The 21,319-nt window shown below is 31.9% G+C and overlaps 2 protein-coding genes across 3 annotated transcripts; one reads left to right on the forward strand and one right to left on the reverse strand.

Moving 5' to 3' along the window:
* Positions 1-1,604: 1,604 nt before the first annotated feature.
* Positions 1,605-5,030, reverse strand: LOC133292116 (lipid phosphate phosphatase epsilon 1, chloroplastic). 2 transcript variants are annotated; one of them, XM_061490489.1, is made up of 4 exons: positions 4,550-5,030; positions 3,651-3,873; positions 2,573-2,640; positions 1,605-1,922 (listed from the first exon to the last, which is right to left on the reverse strand). In XM_061490489.1, the coding sequence occupies exons 1-4, from the start codon at positions 4,940-4,942 to the stop codon at positions 1,698-1,700; spliced, it is 909 nt and encodes a 302-aa protein (XP_061346473.1). In that variant the 5' UTR covers positions 4,943-5,030; the 3' UTR covers positions 1,605-1,697. The 2 variants fall into 2 exon arrangements, with proteins under 2 accessions (XP_061346473.1, XP_061346472.1); XM_061490488.1 differs by having other exon boundaries at positions 2,573-2,646; positions 4,550-5,026.
* Positions 5,031-14,725: 9,695 nt separating this feature from the next.
* Positions 14,726-15,400, forward strand: LOC133292114 (uncharacterized). The gene has a single exon (XM_061490485.1). The coding sequence runs from the start codon at positions 14,726-14,728 to the stop codon at positions 15,398-15,400; it is 675 nt and encodes a 224-aa protein (XP_061346469.1).
* The last annotated feature ends 5,919 nt before the right edge of the window (positions 15,401-21,319 follow it).

The raw sequence follows: 21,319 nt of genomic DNA on the forward strand, positions 1-21,319 counted from the left end.
GTGTGTGTAGGAGAAAAATATTTTCTCACGTAACATGAGAAAATATTAACCCTAAATCGGGGAATGCTACTCTCATTTTATATGAGAGTAGTTCTCTCATGTTACAGAGAGAAGCCACGTGAGGCCCACCATTAAATGATAAAAAAAAGAGTGGATGAGATTTTTAAAGTGATATAACATGAGATAATTACCGCATGTAAAATGAGAGTGATATTTCCCTTTCATAAATCGCTTTAGTAAAGATGAGCATTTCCCTATTTCTAATTCCATCAAACTCTATAGTATTTATATTGAATTTACTTATTTTAAAAATATCGCAAAAGTATTTTGCCTTTGCGGCAGAAAGATTGATTCGCCACAATCCTGGTGAATATGTGTCTGTAGCAGACAAAGTATTTCTGCCGCAAAGGCAAAAATACTTTTGCGTATTTTTAAAAATAAGTAAATTCAATATAATACTTTTGTGTATTTGTATTCTATGTTGCACCGACACTGACACGGAATACAAGACACGACACGACATGTCGATACGTTAATTTTAAAAAATGTCATATTTCGATACGTTAGGACATATTTTGATATTAAATAATATTTTTAATATATATAGAATAGTTTATATTTGATACATATAACAACACATAATAAGTCATATAACCAATCAAATATTTAAATTCAATAACATAAATATAAAACAAAAATAATTTTTCACACCTTATTAATTTTTCACGTCAAATTTCATAATAGAAAAATATTAATTTATAAATTATTTTTTCATGTTTAATTAATAAAATAAAAAAATTTAGACCTAAAGAAAAAATGTGTCTGAGCGTTGGCCGCTTGTCGAAAAAAATTAATCGTTTGTCAGAACATGTCAGAGCATTGACCAAATATCCCAAAATATTGACAGCATGTCAGACGCATGTTAGTGTCCGACACGTTTTTTTTCCCGCCAATTGTCCTTGCTTCTAGCTTAGTGCCTGTTTGGATCCTCTCTTTTTTAAGCTAGAAGCTGTTTATAAGTATAAGCTAGGTCAAACAAGTTTTAAAAAAAGCTCTTACAGTGAAAAACTCTTTTTTTTATAATAAAGGAAAAAGTTGAAAATTAAAAGCTCCTTCTCTTGTATGCTTTTCTTGAATTGTGTACTTTTTTTTAAATGAAGAGTTATAAAGATAAAGAGAGAGATAATTTTCTTAAAATATGTGCTTTTAAATAACTTTTAAGCTAAAACTTTTATGTGATTACCAAACAGCTTTTAACTTTTTTTTAAACTCTTTTTTTGGCTTTAGTTTATAAGTAGCTTTTAGCTTAAAAAAACATGATCCAAATTCCAAACAGGCTCTTTTTTAGTACTTTTATTTTTATCAAATTCAATTTTTGGTTTGTCAGTAATTATTGGCACTCAACATCCAAGAGAAGCATGTAGGGATTTGACACTAATGAAACATAGCTTATTTTCCTCTGTCTCTGCTTCCCATACTCCTTGGTAGAAATCTCTTAAGTTCTACACATACATTTAGTACCCAAATAAATAAATAAATATCAAATTAAATTTAAAATAAAAAATATCTATGCAGTTTTAAAATAAAAAACAGTGCTTGCATGTGGAAGCCTCATTTGATAACTAGGTATCATGAACAAAATGAGATGTCATCAGCCATTGGAACATGCTACAATGTAGTAAAGTCTTAGTGAAGTTTTATTCGTTTTGAAGCCAATAGCGAATTGCAAATAAAACAAAACCTAAGCAAAGTCCTGCAGACACTAAAACAACAATGATTCTAACCCACAGAGAAGAAACAAATGCATGCAGCATAAAACCATTCCATAGCCAATACCACAAAATAGAGAAAATGGACCCAATAGCAGCTCCAACCAGCACTTGACTCATTGTATGAAGTCGTTGCGACACCCTTAGGTACGACTGGAAAAATAGAATAAGCATAAGCAACTGACGTTTACAAATATTTGCTATTATGATAGTAAACTAAAGATGCTATGATAATATACAATGAGCGACACAATGCTAACTCATGAATAGCTTATACAAATAAATTTAGACTTCAGTGCTCTTTTTCAGTTGATACATTTGTTTAATGCTCTTAACATTCCAGTGATTAAGGTATTCATGTCTGACCCAGTAGCTCTTATTGTCGGCGTAAATGTAAGACACAGAATACGCGTTTAGATAATATTCTGAACATTTTCAAGTTCTTTGCTTTTAACAGCTAATGTTGAATCTTATGAAAAAAGCTTTCTGTTTTTCCTGCAAGAGATCAGAGTTCTTTAGAAAATAATAAACATCACAAAAGTTGTCCAATTAGCACAGGTCAGGCCTCAATGTCATGACTAAGTCTGGAATGTTATTATGTACTAATGGAATGGATTAGTTGAATAACATGAACAATTATGTCACGTTATCTACTTTATGCAGCCAATACAAGAGGTAATGAAGATATGGCAATCGAGATAACCACTTTTAATGGATCATAGCTAACAGTAAAAGTTTAGGTACCAATGAACCAGGAATAAAAGCTATACCAGTGACCTAAAATGGAAATATAATATACTTACAAAAAAAGAACCAAATGCCAACATCAGTGCGCTGATGGCAATGGTGAGTCCATTTAGCCCGAGCCATTCTACATCTGCAGCATCATAACAAGAACAAACATATGTTTATAGTGAAGCCATATAATTCTAATATTTTGTATTAAAAAGAACAAAGAAATCCAAAAGCATCAGCACCTCACTGAAGTAGAAAGAAGACAATTCTAATAAAAAAAAAAAACTGCTTGCATTTGAATCTTGTAGATGAATACCGTGGTAATCAATCTTTTCATTCTTACCAATTGAAAGGAAACTATGATAATTGATTTTTTTCATTTCATGAAACAAAACAAAAACACAAAAGCAAATAATTAAGACTGAAGATAATAAAATATGCTAGAGATAAACTTAATAAAACTACAAACACCAAGCCAATATCAGTTCCTTTCACCAGAACTTTGATCTCAGTAACTGATAGGAATCCTGTTGTTAGAGGAAGTGATACAGGGAAACATTTAACCTGGATGAGACAGCAAGGAACATTGCCTAATGTGTTGGGGAAAATTCTGTGAGAATTTGGTGGGAGTGGGGAGCCAATGTGGCTAATGCTTGGGTTATTAAAGAGAACAAGGCTGGAATAGAAAGGCAGGTTAGGACTAGAATTGGGCTTGGGAGAAATCAGAGCTTCTCAAATTGCTCGAATCTATCTTAATGTTTTCTTGTTAAAATTTCCTTAATCCATTGTTCTGCTGTTGTTCTGTTTCCTTCATCTTCTGAAGATTATAATTTCCTTTTTCTTCCAATTTTTGACAATCCACTATATTGCATACTGGTTCTGTTGAAGTCAGTAGAAATTAATACCAGTTGCAGTATTTGAATTCCTTATTTCTACTCTTCTCTATCAATACCTATCGAAAACCTTTTAAGCTTCCAGAACAAGGGGCATATGCTTAAAAAAGGAAAAACACATCATGCAGAGTTGGGTACTATCAGTGCCAACTTAATCTATTATCAGTTTTCTTCGTACATAACAATGGATTCAGACATACAAGAATACTCTTAGTAATTTATTCAAAAAGATAAAACGGGCGAGAGAAATTACTTGACAAAATAACAAAGAAGACAGTAAAGAATATGGATTGTGCATGCGTAGACGGCATCCCAGGATCAGATTTCAGGGTTGAAGGTCGTTCCTGGTTCAGTATATGTTTGAGCAAAACAGAAAGCAAAGCATTCAAAACAGACCCTCCTGCAAACCATAAAGCTTCTGCATCATGCCTCCAAAGAATGAAACCACCATAGAGGGAAGCCACTATCCACTTGCTCTGCAAACAACAGCACCAAACGCATTAGCTCATAAAAATATAATTACACTTAGTGTTGAATTAATTTTACAATGACCATTCCTCAAGATGAGAATTCAAACAGATTATTGAAATTTCAGTTTCAATATAAGCAAGCTAATCATCTTAAATTTAGTCTTATAAGTCTAAAAGGTTTTTCTTATGACAAGCTTGTGGAAGAAATTATTTGCATATAACTACTCAATGACTTCACTTGAAAGAAGATAGTGATCATGGAGGCAGACATCCCATAGCCAGAAATGCTGGTTAGGAGTTTCAAAATTGCTCCAAGAAGGAAAATAAAGCCTTACAAACCCTGCATCAAAGTCAATTTTGGATTCTCTCACCACAGGAAAAAAGAAAAGCAGTAAAAACAAATCTAAACCAGTAGAAGCTAACACTGAGTGCTTATGGAGGCAAAGTAATCCCGAATTAATCAGTAAATAGTTCATCATTTATTATCGAACAATAGATAACCCATCGAAACAATAGATAATAAGTGGCAGTAGTTTACGAACATTCGTTGCTTACTACAAATTCAACAACATGGGATGCATTTTCAGTAACCAATGTCAAATAGAAACCTTGGACTTTTAGATGAAATTAAGAATTGTAATGGCAGAAACATCGACGGAAGAGGTTAGGGAGGATTACCAACCAGTCGATTGAGCGTTGATTCCACCTCTTGAGACAAAAACTTGGGCTGAAACTCGGATGTCCCATCAATGAAAGCTTCTTGTTCAAGCACTTGAATGTTATCATCGCTCTTTCCATCTCTGAAAGCAGAAGTTCCTGTGGATTCATTCATATTGTTTGATACCCAGAGTGTGTTCCTTCCCAAAACAGGTTTCCTTGGAACAAAGCCGCGACAAAGGAATGATCTTGAAGCAGAAAAACTATTATTTTTGAAGTATCTTTGTTTAAGCAAATTCGATCCCAGAAAATAGGAAGAGGGATTGTGGCAAATTAGGGCTGTTGCAGACATGGGAGAGAGTGGTGGTGTAGTTGTCCACGACCACGAGAAAGAAAGCGTGCAATTCCCAAGTGCCATTTATTTAGGAAGGAAGTGTACTGAAAGAGACGCTTCTGGTCATACTTGAGAAAAAGTCCAAGTTAGGCTAATCCTTAACTTTGTCCCAACAACGGCCAGCGAAGAAACTACCGTAACTGTAACTCCAGTGCTTAAGGCCGCAAATGACCTGAGTGTACTAGCAACCAACCTAACAGAATAATTAAGGATTTTTCTCACTGCCGATTTATCTCTGATAGGAGGAGTGGATCTTCATGTAAATAAATGATTATGACAACATATTACTCATTAATAGGGATATAAAAAAAAAGTGTATAATTTTTAGATAAATAATTATGTGATAATTATATGATCAGTCTTTCACACGAAACAATTCGCTCCCATTTATAACAGGGTAATGAATAGCACATGTTGGCTGAGAATTGCCAGGGCACTCATTTATAACACTGCGTGCTTTTAGGTGCTACTATACTTCTTTTTTCCTTTTTGTCAATCCAGGTTCATTCCCTCATTTCGCTCGTCTAGCCTATTTATAATAATAATTAAATGCACTTCTTAACTTTATATATTTGGGATAGGATATTTTTGCACCATATCATAGTAGGGTAATGAATAGCACATGTTGGTTGAGAATATCTAGGGCACTCATTTATAACTTTGCGAGCTTCTAGGTGCTACTATGCTTCTTTTTTAACCTTGACACCATTATTTAAATGAATTAATATTGCATTTTCTAAGTATAGTATCTTCCAGGTGCTACTATACTTCATTTCCCTCATTTCGCTTATAGGGGTTATGATACTTTAATATTGTTGTGAAATTTTAAAATTTAATACAAAATGTTATCGTTAATTTTTGTCAATCAATAATTATTATTTATTGAGAATTAATATTAATTAATAAATTTGATTCTCAATAAATAATAAATATTAATTGAAAAAAATTAAAGGTTAGAATTTGGTGTCAAATTTTAAAATTTGACCTCGATGTCAAAGGAGGATATATATATGGGAAAAACATTTCTCAAGTTGCTTGAGACAATGTTATTTCCGGCCACCTCAAAACTACGTCGTTTAGTTTATTTATTTCCTTATATTAATTGATCCATTGATTCATCTTTGTACGGTTATGATTTAGTAGTCGGAGATAACATTGTCTCAAGCAGCTTGAGAATTGATAAGCCTATATATATATATATATATATATATATATATATATATATCAATCATTGAATTTATTCTAACATGTATAACGAAATTTTTTAAGACGTAATTCTCTGATTCAATGCTTTGATAATAATTGTTACAATTTTTTTTTTTTTTTGAGTTACCCAACCCTAATTACCTCTTTGAGGCGAGTTGGCTCCCTCCGGTATCCCCACAAGCTTCGACTCTTTGAGCCGGCTATGAGACTAATCCGGAGTGCGGGGGTCAGTGATGGCTAAAGGTTCAGCCCCCTCCCCAAGAATTCATTCAGCGGGAATCGAACACATGTCCAACCCCACTAACTCAGGGCCAAGGAACCAACTGAGCTGCACCCATTGGGTATAATTGTTACATTTCATGGCTGAGAAAATAATTAATGTTGATTTTTTTTTTATAACGTGTATGAATTTGCAGTGGGATTTTACATGTATGGACTTTTTTTACAAACATTTCATCGTCCGACTCAAGGTGCTCAAGGAGCGAAAATGTAGCGATCCGGGACCATTGCTCCTGCAGAGAGAGGGGGGGGGGGGAGGAGAGAGGATAGAGAGAGAGAAACAAGGAGGAGAGAGAGAAGGACCATAGAATTTATTTCCGTGCTCAAGAGTATCCAACTATTCTTGGACGGATGATTATTGGTAACATTTCATTGGTTTTAATTAAGTAAAAATTGTATGTCTTTTTAAAATATATAAAATTATATCATTTTAAAAGAGAGATAGAGGTATTTTACTTAAAATTTATCTTAAAAAAATCTCATGCTCTCTCTTTTATAATTTATTTATATCTTTTTTTTAAAAAATCTTACATTTACATCTTTTAAAATGACATATAATTTTCTCTTTAATTAAAAAGTCATCTACGTATTCAAAATCTTCCCACCAATGTTGCTTAGGAAAAATATTTTAATGACATAGGACCACTGAAATTTGGTGGTCCCTTTTTGAAAAGTACGGGACATAGATAAAAATATAAATAAAAGTAAAAAGTAAAGTGAAAAAAAAAAGAGGACTACCGAATTTCAATGGTGAAATTCTTCTCGTCGCTCAAACGCACTGGGCTATTGTGGTTCGTACAAGCACTGGATTTTCATGGGCTCCAGGACCGGTTACTCTACTCGGGCTGGCCCATATTTAGATTGATCTGAAACCTAAACCACAGCATAATGCCATGGAGTGAATTCATGTTTAGTTTTTTCCCGTAACGACAGATATAATGCCACGATCCTTACCACACGGAACATGATAAGATTCAGAACGAAAGAGTAGAAAGAGGAATATGCCTTGAAATGTCAATGGAGCTTGTTCATCTGGTCATCTCATAATGGATGTATTTTATTTATTTATTTTTTGATATTGGGTATGACCATATAGGTAGTAAAACTCTTCATATCAAGTTTTAATACAAGGACTTAAATTCGAGATTACTAATTAAGTTGAAATAATCTCTTACCAATTGATTTACATACTTAAGTAATGAATGTATGAAATTGTATTCAAATTTAGGGGTCTTTGTTGGTACACAATTAATAATTTTATTATAAAGTTTTGATAAAATGGATGGTTTTTAATGAGCTTGATATGTTGAGAGACGTTTCCTTCAACTTAAACTTTTTAAATTTAAAAGAAAAAAATATGTACCTTGAAATTAAGATCTTGAATTGGTAGTCAATATCATCATTTATCAAAGTCAGAGCCTATTTAGACCGCACGATTATTCCACTGGAGAATATCACTGAATGAATTGTGTTGTGTGGTGCATTTGAGATAGAGTTTTACTCAACAAAGTGCCTTCCAACTTCGCATACAAATATCCCCCGTTACCTATATGCACTTTCTAGACAAGAAAGTCACGTCAATTTCACAAAAAGAAGTTTCTCCTTTGAACCCAAAATCCGTTTTTAAGATCATAGTGCTGAAAATGTTTCACATGGTTTTTTATTCCAATACTTTTTTTCACTAACGCGAGAACCATTGAACAATTTAAGTCTTACCTATAAGATACAGGTTAATTAAGATTTTTGTCTACCATTAAGTAAGTTGTCGTTTTGACCATTGCATCTTTAAGTAACGTTACAAAGTCAGTAAAAAAAATGAAGTTTTAATGCAATATAACTATATTCAAGAGTAATTAATGTAAAATAACAGGAATTATATATTCTTCTTTTTTATAAAAAAAATATTCCAATATGTTCATTGCTTCGCAACTAATCCGATTCAGAGCGGGTCCAGAATTAAGGCTTTAAACTCCTCCCAAAGGTGATACTGGAAAGATTCGAACACATATTTTAACCCCACCTACTTAGCTCTCATGCGCCAACTGAGCTACCACCATTTAGTATATATTCTTCTTTTAACCAATCATCATGCATGCCAAACATGTGGAAGAGACACGGAAGAATTTTTCACATAGTATTAATTGCTGCTAGTATCATAAATTATTTCTCACTCAAGATAATTTTATACTTGTTTTGATAATTAATAATTATTAGTATTATTAAATATAATTTTTCACATAGATGTAAAAGACAAACTTCAAACAAAATAATTTTTTATCCCAACAAAAGTTAATATTAGTTTATTTTATAACTCATTTGACTCGTTTATATTTCTAAAGAACATTATAAGGTAGTTGCTTTTATATGGTTGGACAAATCTAAATATTTATGTCTACAAGTTGAAGTTACTTAGCTTCTAACACTCCAATCTCACTATTTTATAGTAATTTTATCAGAAGACTTATTATTTCATCCAATAAAATAATTCATCGTCCAATAAAAACTTAAATTTTGGATAAAATTTTACCACATCATATAATGAATAAGATACCTATTTACTATACTATCTTATAGATATTTATAGAAGTATTAATGCATTTTATATCTTAATATTTTATGTATAAATAAAATCAAAGTTATATTATTATCAATCAAAAATATATAGAAATCAAACAAAATTATAAATATTATTTTCTTTAGAACTTATTAAATTGAGATTAAAATATAAGAAAAATGTTTGTCCTTTTAAATGATACAACTTGTGTCATTTTACTCTTACAAGGAGATGGGATCTACACCTTTATTTTTTTTTGTCCACTCTTTTCCCTATGATTTATTTCTTTCTCTCACTTAAAATGACTCAACTTTACATACTTTGAAATGACACTCACTTTTTCCTAAAATATAATATCATTATTTACAAACAAAATATAATATCATTTAATAAATATTTCAAATTTTATACCTATTAAGTTTTTATAAGTACGTGAAAAACATAACGAACAAACTCTGCAAAATTTTTTTACAAATTACATTAAGTATGATCGGTCATTTGGTTATATTTAAAGTAATTTATAAGAGTTTGTAAGCAAAAAATTTATAAATATAACTTTTTCCATAAAAATAATAGTAATTACTATTATGAATATTATTATCGTCGTCATTATTGTTGTACTTTTACCTCTTGATTTTCTTTCTTTGTATTAAAGGTGGAGTCTAGCATGCCGATGGTCCATGATCACTTGACCGTAATTGTTTTGAAAAAATAAAGAACGGTTGATATTAATCGACGTTGGTGCGATTCTCAATTACAAGGCTGATATGCCTTCTTGTCGGTCCTCGCATTGTTCAACTTGAAAACAACATCTTGGGCATCAATTAATCACTGTTCCTCGACCGCACGCAATGGACACCGGTGATCATTGGAACCCGCCAACAACCATTGTGCCTATCGATCGAAAGCTTCACTGAACGAGTCAACTCGGACATGATGTTACTGAGCTACAACAGTGAAAGTAATACGGGAAAAGGAGGATGGGAGGGAATTTTTCCATTACCATGCATGTACAAGGCAGAATCACAAGGAAGAAGGACTGATAATGAACATTGGAACTCAACGAACTAGAAGCTCACAATTTAGAAGAGACGTTTTCTGGCATTGGCAGTCCAAAAGTAAAAATAAAAAGAAATGCTCATGCGGCATTGAGTTAGATTTTTTTATTATATCGTATCATTGAATGCATGTTTACTAACAAGTTCTATAACATTAAAATTGTAAATAAAATATAAAATAATGATAATCCACATGACTGGATAATCTCAATTACACATTCACTATAAACTCACATCTCCGAAGTAAATAGTTTTATTGACTAATACAAATTCATTTCAGAAACCTAAAAGGTCAAATATATTTTAATAATGAAGATAAAAAATTAGTAAGACAAATAACAGAATTAGTTAAAAATTTATCACCATTAACACTTCCGTTAACTACTGATTATAAAATAATAGTAATAGATGGATCCGAATTAGGATAAGGAGCTGAATTAAGAAAAAAATCTAATAAATATTCTGAACAAATATATAGATATGTTAGTGGAAAACACAAAGTAAAAAAATTAAGTGCTATGTACTATGAAATAGAAACAGTTATTAAAGGATTAGATGCTTTTGAAATTTTCATAGTAAATAGAGAATTTACATTAGAAGCAGACTGTGAAGCTATAGTAAAATTTTGTAATAAATTAAATGAAAACAAATTAGGAAGAAGAAGATGGTTAAAGTAATCTCCAGTAGAACAACCTATACAATTACAACCAATAAAAACAGAAAAGATTTTGAATTTAACAACACATAGTCCTCAAATATGGGATAAAGTTATATATATACATATATATATATATATATACATATATATATATATATATACATACATATATATATATATATATATATATATATATATGTCGAGGTAGAATTCTTTGACACCTCATCTAGTAGCGGACTCAAGAAATTTTATTTATGTCTGCATATTTAGGAGCGAAATTTGCCCCCCTTTAAAGAATATTTTAAATATATTAAAAAATAAAAGAATATAAATAAGTGGTCCCTTTGAATTTTTGGGGTACTCAACAAATATTACGGGACCCAATTTAATCACTTAGAAAAAAATTAACTCTTGATTCATGTGAAATTCAAAATAGATCCATATTAGTCCTTTTGAGAGACTAACATGGATCTTCTTTAAATTTAAAAGAATTTCAATCAACTAGGTCTATTTTGTGATTCAGAAGTATCACAAGTTAATTTTTTTCCTAAGAGATTAAATTGAACCCTATAATTTATATTGAGGACCCAAAAAATATTTTACTCTTTTCTCTAAAAATTTGTGTCTGCACTTGCACACACTATGGCACAAGTGTAGGTCCGCCTTTGACCTCATCTGATGGCAGTTAGATCAAGGTAGATCAATTGTGTCAAATGTTTACAAATCAAAGTCGTTAGATCAAGGCAAGATCAATGAATTTCAGATGAGGTATCAAATTTTTTTTTAACATCAGTGTCGACAAAGGATCATATCACACACACACAAATATATATATAGGGGAAGGTTATATTTACAAATTTTTTATTTACAAACTCTTACAAACTACACTATGTCTGACCGGTTATACTTCAATCAAGAGTGTATGACCGGTCATACTTAGTGTAATTTGTAAAAAATTTATAAACAGATCATTCCCCATATATATATGGGAAAAGTGTTTGTCATTTTAAATGACATAAAGTTATGTCATTTTAAGATAGAGATAGACACAAAAAATTTTTTTTTACTTAAAATTTAAATTAAAAAAAAATTACCCACTTTCTCTCTCCCATGATTTCCATTTTCTGTGTCTATCTCTCTCTTAAAATGACATAACTTAAGTCATTTAAAATGACAAACACCAAACCCTATATATATATATATATATATATATATATATATATAATATTGTGTTATATTATTCTTTTAACACAGAGAATGAAGCATCGATTATGTATGTAATTATTTTTTTTATTGTTTTGTTTACTTATGCTTAAATTTAAATTTATTTATTATTTTTATTAAAAGAATAGGGTGACAATAATAAAACTCTAAATCTCTTTTATCGTAGAAGCAGTGGCGGAGCTAGTGTAGCAACTCAGTTCGGGTCAACAAAATTTAGTTCGGGCCACAGTTATTTAGCCACGCTAAAATGTGGCTAATGTCTTGAAAATAAGCCTACAAATTAGCCATATTTCTTTAGCTAGTTGAAATCGTGGTTAATTTTTAAAATTTAGCCTGGGCCAAAGCCTCTTTTTATCACAACGTGGCTCCGCCATTGCATAGTAGTTTTAATATCATATTGTACAACTAATTGAATCTAAAAGTTTAAATTTGAAGGTGAAATCCGATATATTTGTTTCATATTATTCCTTTTAACAATTACACGCTTATTTGGGGCCCATTCAATACGATATAAAAACTGGGATTGCAAAGTGTTAAATTAATGAAGCTTGTTCGGGGACGTGCATGGTAAGCGAGAAAGGAAAGGGGTGGTTGATTATTAATTTATTGGAGTAAGATGCTTGTTGCCATTGGTCATTTGGTTGTAGTCTTGTAGAGGTAGAGGTGGTGCTCAAAGGGTAAAAAGACAGAATGTTTTCGCGTGTCTCTGGCACTATCTTAGCACGTGACACGAACAAGGGGGTTAGTTGAAAAGTTGAATTAGCACACTGCTGAGCCCTTTGATTGAAGAAGCAATTTTTGAATAAGACCAGAGTGCACGAGCGATGGTACTTTACGCTGACACACATCGACTCACGTGAAATGCAACATCTTATCTCACCACTCTTCACGCGTATTTTCTTTCCCTCTCAATCCCTTCATCCGCCAACTTTTTTCCTTCTTGGCTTTGAAAAAAAAAACAAAAAAAAAAGGAGATGGTAAAATGCCCGTTTGATGGGCTTTTATTCCTAAAAAAGCTGTTTTTTTAAAAATAATTTTTTTTTGAAATTTTTTAGATGTTTGCATAATAATTTTTTAAAAATGCAAAATTGTAAATAAAAATTAAAATGCTGTTTTTTTGTGTAGCCAGTAGTTGATGTAGTTGATTATTTTCGAAAAAAGAAAAAATTAAAATATAATATTTTTTTTGAAAATAAGATAATATAAATTTTTAAAATACAATTTTAACCTCTTCTTATCATATTTATTTTATTTCTCCTTATTCCATGATCATTCAATTTTATCTCTCCTTTATTGTAATTTTATATATAAAAATTATTTTTTTATTTTAACATCCAAATAACTTTTTTATGTAAAAATAATTTTCAGATCATACATTCAAACGTAAAATAACTTTATGTTTAAGAAAAAATTCTATTAAAAAAAGCAATGCATAAAAAGTAATTTTTAGAAAAAATAACTTTATCTTATCCCATGATCATTCAATTTTATCTCTACTTTATTGTAATTTTATATATAAAAAGTATTTTTTTATTTTAACATCCAAATAACTTTTTTATGTAAATATAATTTTCAGATCATACATTCAAACGTAAAATAACTTTATCTTTTAGAAAAAAAATTTATTAAAAAAAGCAATGCATAAAAAGTAATTTTTTTAAAAAGCTCATCCAAACGGGTCCAAAGAATTAAATGATATTCAAATACAAAAATAATGAAAAGGCTCAAAAATATTTAATCATAAAGGGAATCTGATAAACAAAATTGATATACACGAATAAGACCATTTTTTTTAACATGAATAAGACCACTTTCTGAATTGAAAAGAATAATTCAGAAGATACATGAGAGTAATAGATAGCAACAGGTACGATAATTTAATTTCGGTACGGCATTTAAAATAAATTTTTAATGCAACTGATGTAATGTATTTGTCATTTATTTTATTATATGTGTACAAAAAATATCACATTATTTGCTTAATTATTATTTAATTTTTTTTTCCAGATAATTGGCACAAAATGATGCATTAAAAATTTATGCGTTGGTTAGAGAGGTTTGTAGCAGTTTTTATTCTTTTCTTATATACATGCATGGTGGTGGAATAAGTCAATACTGGGAATAAATTTTTGGTGTATTACCAACCTGACTATATTTTTTCAAAAAGAAAAAACTTTTTTAATGTGAATGATTTTTGTTTTTGAAAAATAATAATTTTTTTTATAAATGTGGAAAAAAAATTATACGTAGTTGGATAAACTTGATGGGTTAATTTTTTTTCCCAATATTGGAACGTAGATTTCAAGTCCCCAGGTTCTTTGTAGTTATAAAAAAATCTGTTGATAATGATTAAGGTCTGTTTATTGGAATTCTTTTAATTTCTTACTAAAAGATACATTTAAATTTACTTAAATTAATTAGATATTTTACTTAAAATTACCTTTTATAAGGATAATAAGTCTAATTTTGCATTAATTAGAGAATCGGGTATAGAGATTAATCTCACTTTTGGTGGGACACTTGGTGAGAAAAGATAGGAAAAAAATAAATAAAAGAACGTGTAATTATAGAAAAAAGCCAAAGGAGGACGTGGAGGCATTTGGTGTATATAAGAAGAACAGATCGTGCAAAGAGGAAAGGTTGAGTCTCCTGCATTTAGAGTCCACCCACAAACACACACACACACATATACACAGAGACGGTTTCTTTCTCCATCTCCGTCTTTAAGAATTTCCCTCTCCCTCCCTCTCTCTCTCTCTCTCTCTCTCTCTCTCTCACACACACACACACACACACATTGTCATTCTCACTCTATTGCCCCAATCTTAATGGACGCATTCGACTTCAGCAACGAGAAATCAGAGAAAGGAAGCGCCATGCGTAGATACAATCTCTTCACCGGCATTGCCAAGAAGCTTCGCATTCTCGAACTATGCCTCGCTCTCTTCCTCCTTTCATGGATCCTCACTCGCCTCCCTTTCGCCCTCCGAGTCTCCGCCGACTACCTCCGGAAAATCTCCCCCTTCCTCGGGAGCCCTCTTTTCGTCTTCGCCATCTGCAACGCCATCATCGCCGCCCTGATCGCCCAGTCCGGTCTATTCACCGCCGCCGGCGACGGCGACATCAAGGATTACGGCAGTTCCACATCCGAAGCTCCGTCGCCCGTGGCAGTGGCAGAGAAGGTGGAGTACCAGGATAGGCTGACGTGTACGGATAATGATTCAGGCGCCGTGAAAGATTCTGATTTAAGAAAAGTTTATCGCCGGAGTCAATCGGAGAAGTTGAAGGGAAATGGAGCGGATGGGAATAAGACGGCGGAACGAAAACTCCGGCGATCGGAGACGGAGAAGGTGAGGGAAAATTTGTATCCGCAGGATAAGCTGAGCAATGAGGAGTTCAAGCGTACGATAGAGGCATTCATTGCAAAGCAAATGAGGTCTCTGCGGGAAGAGTCGCTTGCAATTGTTGTTCACACTTCAGAAACAAACAACAACCAGACTTGAGTCGAATCGCTTAGTAACTAATAACAAGTAATGTTAATCGAAACATAAAAATAACAAAGGAAACTGAGCTTCAAAATCAAAATCACAATCCCTTTTAGGCTCTTGGTACTCTTCGTTTTACTTTTTCTTATGAATTTTGGGTAAAGATAAAGATATTAGTATTACTGCTTCGCGTTAATGCCCCCAACTAACCTCCCAATTGTGGTGTACACTGTACAGCATTACTATTTTATTTTTTTATTTGTTTGCCCCTGTAGCTTCTTAAAACTTTGGTAATTTTTTTTTTTAATCTGATTTCGAGGAATTGATGTCTTCATCTACGATTCTACGTGGTTTATTGAGCAAGAGTATGTCTAAAGTATTAATGAGTATCTGGACGAAATAAAATAGATCGACTTTAATTACTTTGATATAGCATGTAATTCGATCCCGCCTTGTTTTGCCAGAGGTTTTATTTTCTATGGTTGCAAAAAATGAAAATGAAAGTATGTGTAATGACAATGCTAACGGAATAGAACCATCCGTTTTCCCGAGGAATATATTCTAAGGAACCAGGTGGATCAGTGTAATACGGATGGGAAAGAATTGGAATCAATACCGATCTCTTTCTGCAGCTTTTTATGTCGAAAATAAGAGGAAAAATAACTATAAAATTTGCTTCCTGGTTTGATTATAGTCAAAGTAAGACATGGAATTTAATTCCGAATCTGATGGCAATGGCTGATGCTTGCTCTGGTCTAAGTAGCATCTGAAAGCATATCTGTGATAGGATAAAATTTTATAAATTGTATGATTCCTTAAAATATTGAACATTTGAGCTTGGACTTCAATAGGATATTTACAAATGGTTTGTGTCTGTATGGTTGGGGATGATTAAAATAACTCCAACTATAGTCAAATTTCATTCGGGACAATAGCTTTCCTTGTCTGTTTTTTAAATAAGTTCCTTCTGCATCCCAATTTTTGCACCTAATATTTATTTAGGCATCAGGCCAAGCAGTTGGGGGACCTATCATGCGACCTCGTAACCAATGGTATTTAACTCGACTCGGTCATGTCTTGGTCAAGACATATATACTACAAATATAATAATAAAAATATCGTAATTAACATATAAATGTGGCTTGATAGTAATTTATGTAAAAAAAAAATTGTTATTTTTTCAAATTAAAAAATTATAAATCTCAAAATACTTTATAACAATTGGCCTGAAAGAATCAACTCAAAGTGTGGTCCAAACTCGACTACAAAATAAATTAGATCTAACATTTAGAAACAACATCCAACCTAATTAATTTTGAGCTGGGTTAAATTTGACCTTGAGCGCTCCTAGTATTTCATATTAGAATATAAAATAGAGAGAGAGAGAGATTTGACTCACTATACTAAAAGGAGGAAGGTACTTTAAATATAAAAGTACGAAATTATAATTGTTAATTGAAAAATCAAGGGAGTTAATTTTAACAACTTCATAATTTGTTATATAGATGCTTGCATTTTATTAAAATTAAAATTTTAATCACAATTATAATTTTATATATTTTTTCTCCGAAGTGATCCTTTCTCTTTAGAGGTCTCAAATGCATAAAAATATAATTTTTAGAGTAACTTTTGTACATGAGCATATAATTACTTAAATATATTCTATTCAAATTCTAACTGCACCTTCGTCAGCTTTTTTAACACTATGTCACGCCTCTCAGACTGATTAATCATTATCCATGTTTTGCTCTCATTGTCCCCCAGAAACTTTTTAATTAATTATTTATTTATCATCACTAACTAAAGGATTCTCCGGTTGATACTTAACACCAATGACCAATCATTGAAGATTTATATGTGATGATTAATGTCAAAGCAATTTGTCTATTACTTTCATTGTCCCTATTATCCCGATAGGAAAAGACACTTTAACTTCTTGTCAAGATATTATGATCTTGGTTTTATATTGCCAGCCAAACCTTTCCGTATTTCCAAAATGTCCTTTTCGCTTCCCTCTCATTGGGATTCTCATGATTGTTTCCATAAACTATGGTAATTGGAGTGGATAAGTTAGTATTCTGATGGGATTCAGATGAAAACCCAACTTATAGATAGAGAGCAACTTTTGCTTTGAATAATTCAAGGCAGAACGGCCACAAAAAAGTTCACAGGAGGGACAATGCTCACCTCCGCGTTTTGCCGCCGATATATATTTCATTTTAGGGACTATTCACAATATGTTCCTTTTTTTTTTTTTTTTTTAATAAAAAGGGGCAAAAGTCCCAAACAAAATAAAAATTACACGACGCGAGAACTTAAAAGATCTACAGAAGTATCCTAAAGAAGGAGCTCTAACAAAGGAGAAGGAGGAGAATGATAAACAATAAAATTATTATCATCCTCAAAATATCTAGAAGCAAACCAGTAAACACATCTGTTATTTTCTCAAAAGGTGTGGACCCAACAAACATCCCAATCTTCAGGACCCAAGTAACATCACAATATGTTCCTTTAGATAATACGAGAATCATTGAGGGACGACGTCGGCTGTTATTATTATTATTTTCACATGCGTCTACCAAATGAGCTTGAATATGCCTATAATGGGGAACAACTGGCTTGGAAAGCTATATATTCCCAGACTCTCTAGGCCACTTCTTTTATTATATTACCCACAATAAAAAAAAAGGACATAGTCATTATTATGTTTTAGAATTTTAGGCTCAGAGAAGTTTGTTCAAATTTTAGATTCTATAGAAGGTTACAAATAAAATCCAATTCATATGTTAAAAAGAACCTTTTCCGTCTTGAATCAGCTTTCAATGGTAATAACTAATAAAGTTCTCCTATGTACCAAAAAAAAAAAAAAACTAATAAAGTTCTCCTGATCATTCAGCATGGAATCCGGAAAAATAGATGAAAATAACACAGCAAGCAATAACACCGTTTTTATTTTTATTTTTTTGGTTGTAACCTTTTAATCACATTGAAAGTATTAAAGACTATCAGCTTTTGTTACCGAAATATTATTTGTTTATTAGGAAGTAAGTTTTATATAAATGGTCTTTCCAATTTATTTTATTTTCAAAACAATATTTCTGACTTTATTTAAATATAAATAATTTATGAATAAATTTAAAAAAAAAGTAATTGAATAAAAAACCCCACTATCCCATTACCCAAAATGGCAGGCATATAGCCACAGGCCACAGACACCAATCATACGAAGAGAAATCATAAAAATCAGACTGCCAGATATATATTCTCTGAGCCAGGAAACACAGGGGAAGGTGTTGGACAAAAGACTGGCTTATTCCCCAGCAGTGTCACAGATCATATCCATTTATGTAAAACATTGAAACATAAACTTTTTGAATCTAGCACAAGTTGAGTTCCAATATATGTTTCTATGAATGAATAATTGATACATAGACTAACTCAGCTTTCATACAGATTTGTTATCCTGACACGATCTGCATTCAACAATATAAAATACTTTGGGACCATAGGCTATATATGCCAGGAAAACATACACCATCAACCCTTCTTCTTAGAGCTAGCTAGGTATGATTTATATTTTATAGAACACCTTTTATCCCCCACATTATACACGTCTCTCGTAAATCTCACCTCTAAGTACTTACTCTGAATTAAGATTGACTTTCTAAAACTCAAGTTTATCCTAAGGGATAAACTTTTATCCTAAAATGAGTTTTTTAGAACTTTCAATACGAAAAATCAATAACACGCTCGATTTAGGGGAGTGGGTTTCTTGAGAATTGTGAGGAAGGGAAGTGTTTGCCTCGTTCAAAAGGAGAAAAAAAACCAAATAAATATATAATAATGTATAGTTCACCTACATATGACATATACAGTGGATAAACAGAGGCTGAATGAAATACTATAGCCTTAAATTTAATGATAAGCTGGCTTCTCCATTCAATGCATCTTGCCTTGTCTTCATGCCATAAGACGCAGTCTTCAACGAATCCTATGAATTGGGTATTCAAGGCCTGACAAAAGGGTGAGGCCGTGCGTGAGGGTATTCCACGAAGCCTCCTGCTGTTTTACGCTGGGAATTACTATTTCTTTATTGTTTGGTAATTTACAGTAGAATGATTTTAAATTGAGTTGGACCAAGGCTCAAATGTACTAACCACTTTCGCAGACCAAGTTTACCCAATAGAAGCGACACTTAACCAAAGATTTTAATATCTCATTAATTTTGTTTGCCATCTAGTTTAAAACAGCTTAGAAAGAGTGTAAAAAAGAAGTCTGGAAATTGGATGATTGTTTTCTTATTCCGCAGAAAAAGATAATGTATATGCACCCCAAGGTCCAGCTTGCCTTAATATAGCCCCTTCCTTGAAGACAAGATAGATAATAAACAACAACAAAATAGACAGCTCATGAGTCATCAAGAATGCATGGAATTACATTTTTGTTCGCTATAACATATATCACTGTCAATTAATTAAGTTAGACCAAATATATTAAGTGAGTTTTATATCATATTTTAATCCAAAACTTTAAAGTATTAGGTTCATAGATTCTCCTACTTATATTTACTTTACTTAGCTCATAACTTCATTTAATTTATTATCAATCAATATGAGATTCCGTCACACTTAAATATCTTAACACGGATTTTATTAAGAAAGAAATTATTTTTGTAAATAAAGAACTCACCTGCCAATTGCTGTGTGATGGCAATTGGAGATTTACATAAACTATCAGGCATCTTCGTGTTGTGTGCTGCCATGCAAGTGAAAAGTGATGAACCACTTTGGGTAACGGACCAAGCCCAAGCTTGTAGGCCTTGTTTTATACAGTAGTGTTGGACTTCTTCTGAGATAAAAAAAAAAATTGGACAGCGCAGAACATGCCCCTGGTTCCGCCGCTCCTCCCCTCATACATTTTAGTTCGTTTCACTCCCAAATTTTTAGAAAGGGAACTAAAGATTTCAGTATTTTCAAATGTGTAACAAGAAATCTTTTGTCTAATTGACATTCATTTAGCTAACTAAATCAGCAAGACGAGGCTAAATTTTTTTAAAATTGCAATTTAAATAATAAATTACAAAATTTAATGTTATTTTCAAATATTTTACTAAACTAATGTAACCAGTTGCGCTCAAATTAACGCAAAACCAAAAACCGCCAATATGCAAGCTCTTATAAGTGTTGGGTATAGTTCATATTTCACATGCTGACAAGGGCCCTTATTGGCAAGGTCAACAAAAAGGCAACTGAGGTTCTGCTTTCAGTTAGGGGTGAGGCTCGTGGTGAACCGCTCCAAAAGGGGTTTAGGGGGCAATGTCATTTAGCCCGTAAAGGTTTGGTACTGTTGTGGGCCTCTGACATATTGTAATTTTCTTTTATTTAGTAGTCTGGGTTTGGGCCCATGAATAAGTATTGTTAGGATTTTTTTAATTTTATTTATATTCCCCTGTAAACGAAGTGACTTGTAACTAGTGGCGGTGAGGTAAATATAGTAAATACAAGTTGGACATAGCCTACACTGTATGAACCATGTGTCAATTCAAGCTAATAATAAATGGGTTTAATGTTTCTCATGTTATGTTGTAGAAGATAAATTAATCTCCTACACATACCAAAAAGTATGTGGGGGCTCATATGAGTCCATGTAAACAGAAAATAAAGAAAAAAATATGAGTCTCACATACTTTTCTATGTATATAGGAGATAAATTTATCTTCAACAATATGATAAACAATAAAACCAATAATAAATCATAGATGTAAAGACCCTTAAAAATTATATAAGATAAAATTTGTACTAGTTTCGAACTTTTAAACAAGTTTAGTAAGCCTAACTTGCAGAAGAAAATAAGCAAGGATGGACTCACCTCAAGTCCTCAACACATTTGGTAAGGAGCTTTAATTTTTGGGCTTTCGGAACACATATTACTCAGTGG

Source organism: Gastrolobium bilobum, unplaced genomic scaffold (genome assembly GCF_033153095.1).
Source record: "Gastrolobium bilobum isolate Gb01-03AN ecotype WA unplaced genomic scaffold, APGP_CSIRO_Gbil_v1 utg68266, whole genome shotgun sequence".
In the NCBI taxonomy this organism is placed as follows: Eukaryota; Viridiplantae; Streptophyta; class Magnoliopsida; order Fabales; family Fabaceae; genus Gastrolobium; species Gastrolobium bilobum.

Bases quoted from the DNA above. Each gene is read 5' to 3' on its own strand.
- LOC133292116 (XM_061490488.1), bottom strand. From the start codon at position 4,942: ATGGCACTTGGGAATTGCACGCTTTCTTTCTCGTGGTCGTGGACAACT. The intron at 3,874-4,549 runs GTTGGTAATCCT...TGTTGTTTGCAG, and splicing joins AATCAACGCTCAATCGACTG to AGCAAGTGGATAGTGGCTTC. The intron at 1,923-2,572 runs GTAAGTATATTA...CTATTTTTCCAG, and splicing joins TGGCATTTGGTTCTTTTTTT to TCGTACCTAAGGGTGTCGCA.
- LOC133292114 (XM_061490485.1), top strand. From the start codon at position 14,726: ATGGACGCATTCGACTTCAGCAACGAGAAATCAGAGAAAGGAAGCGCC.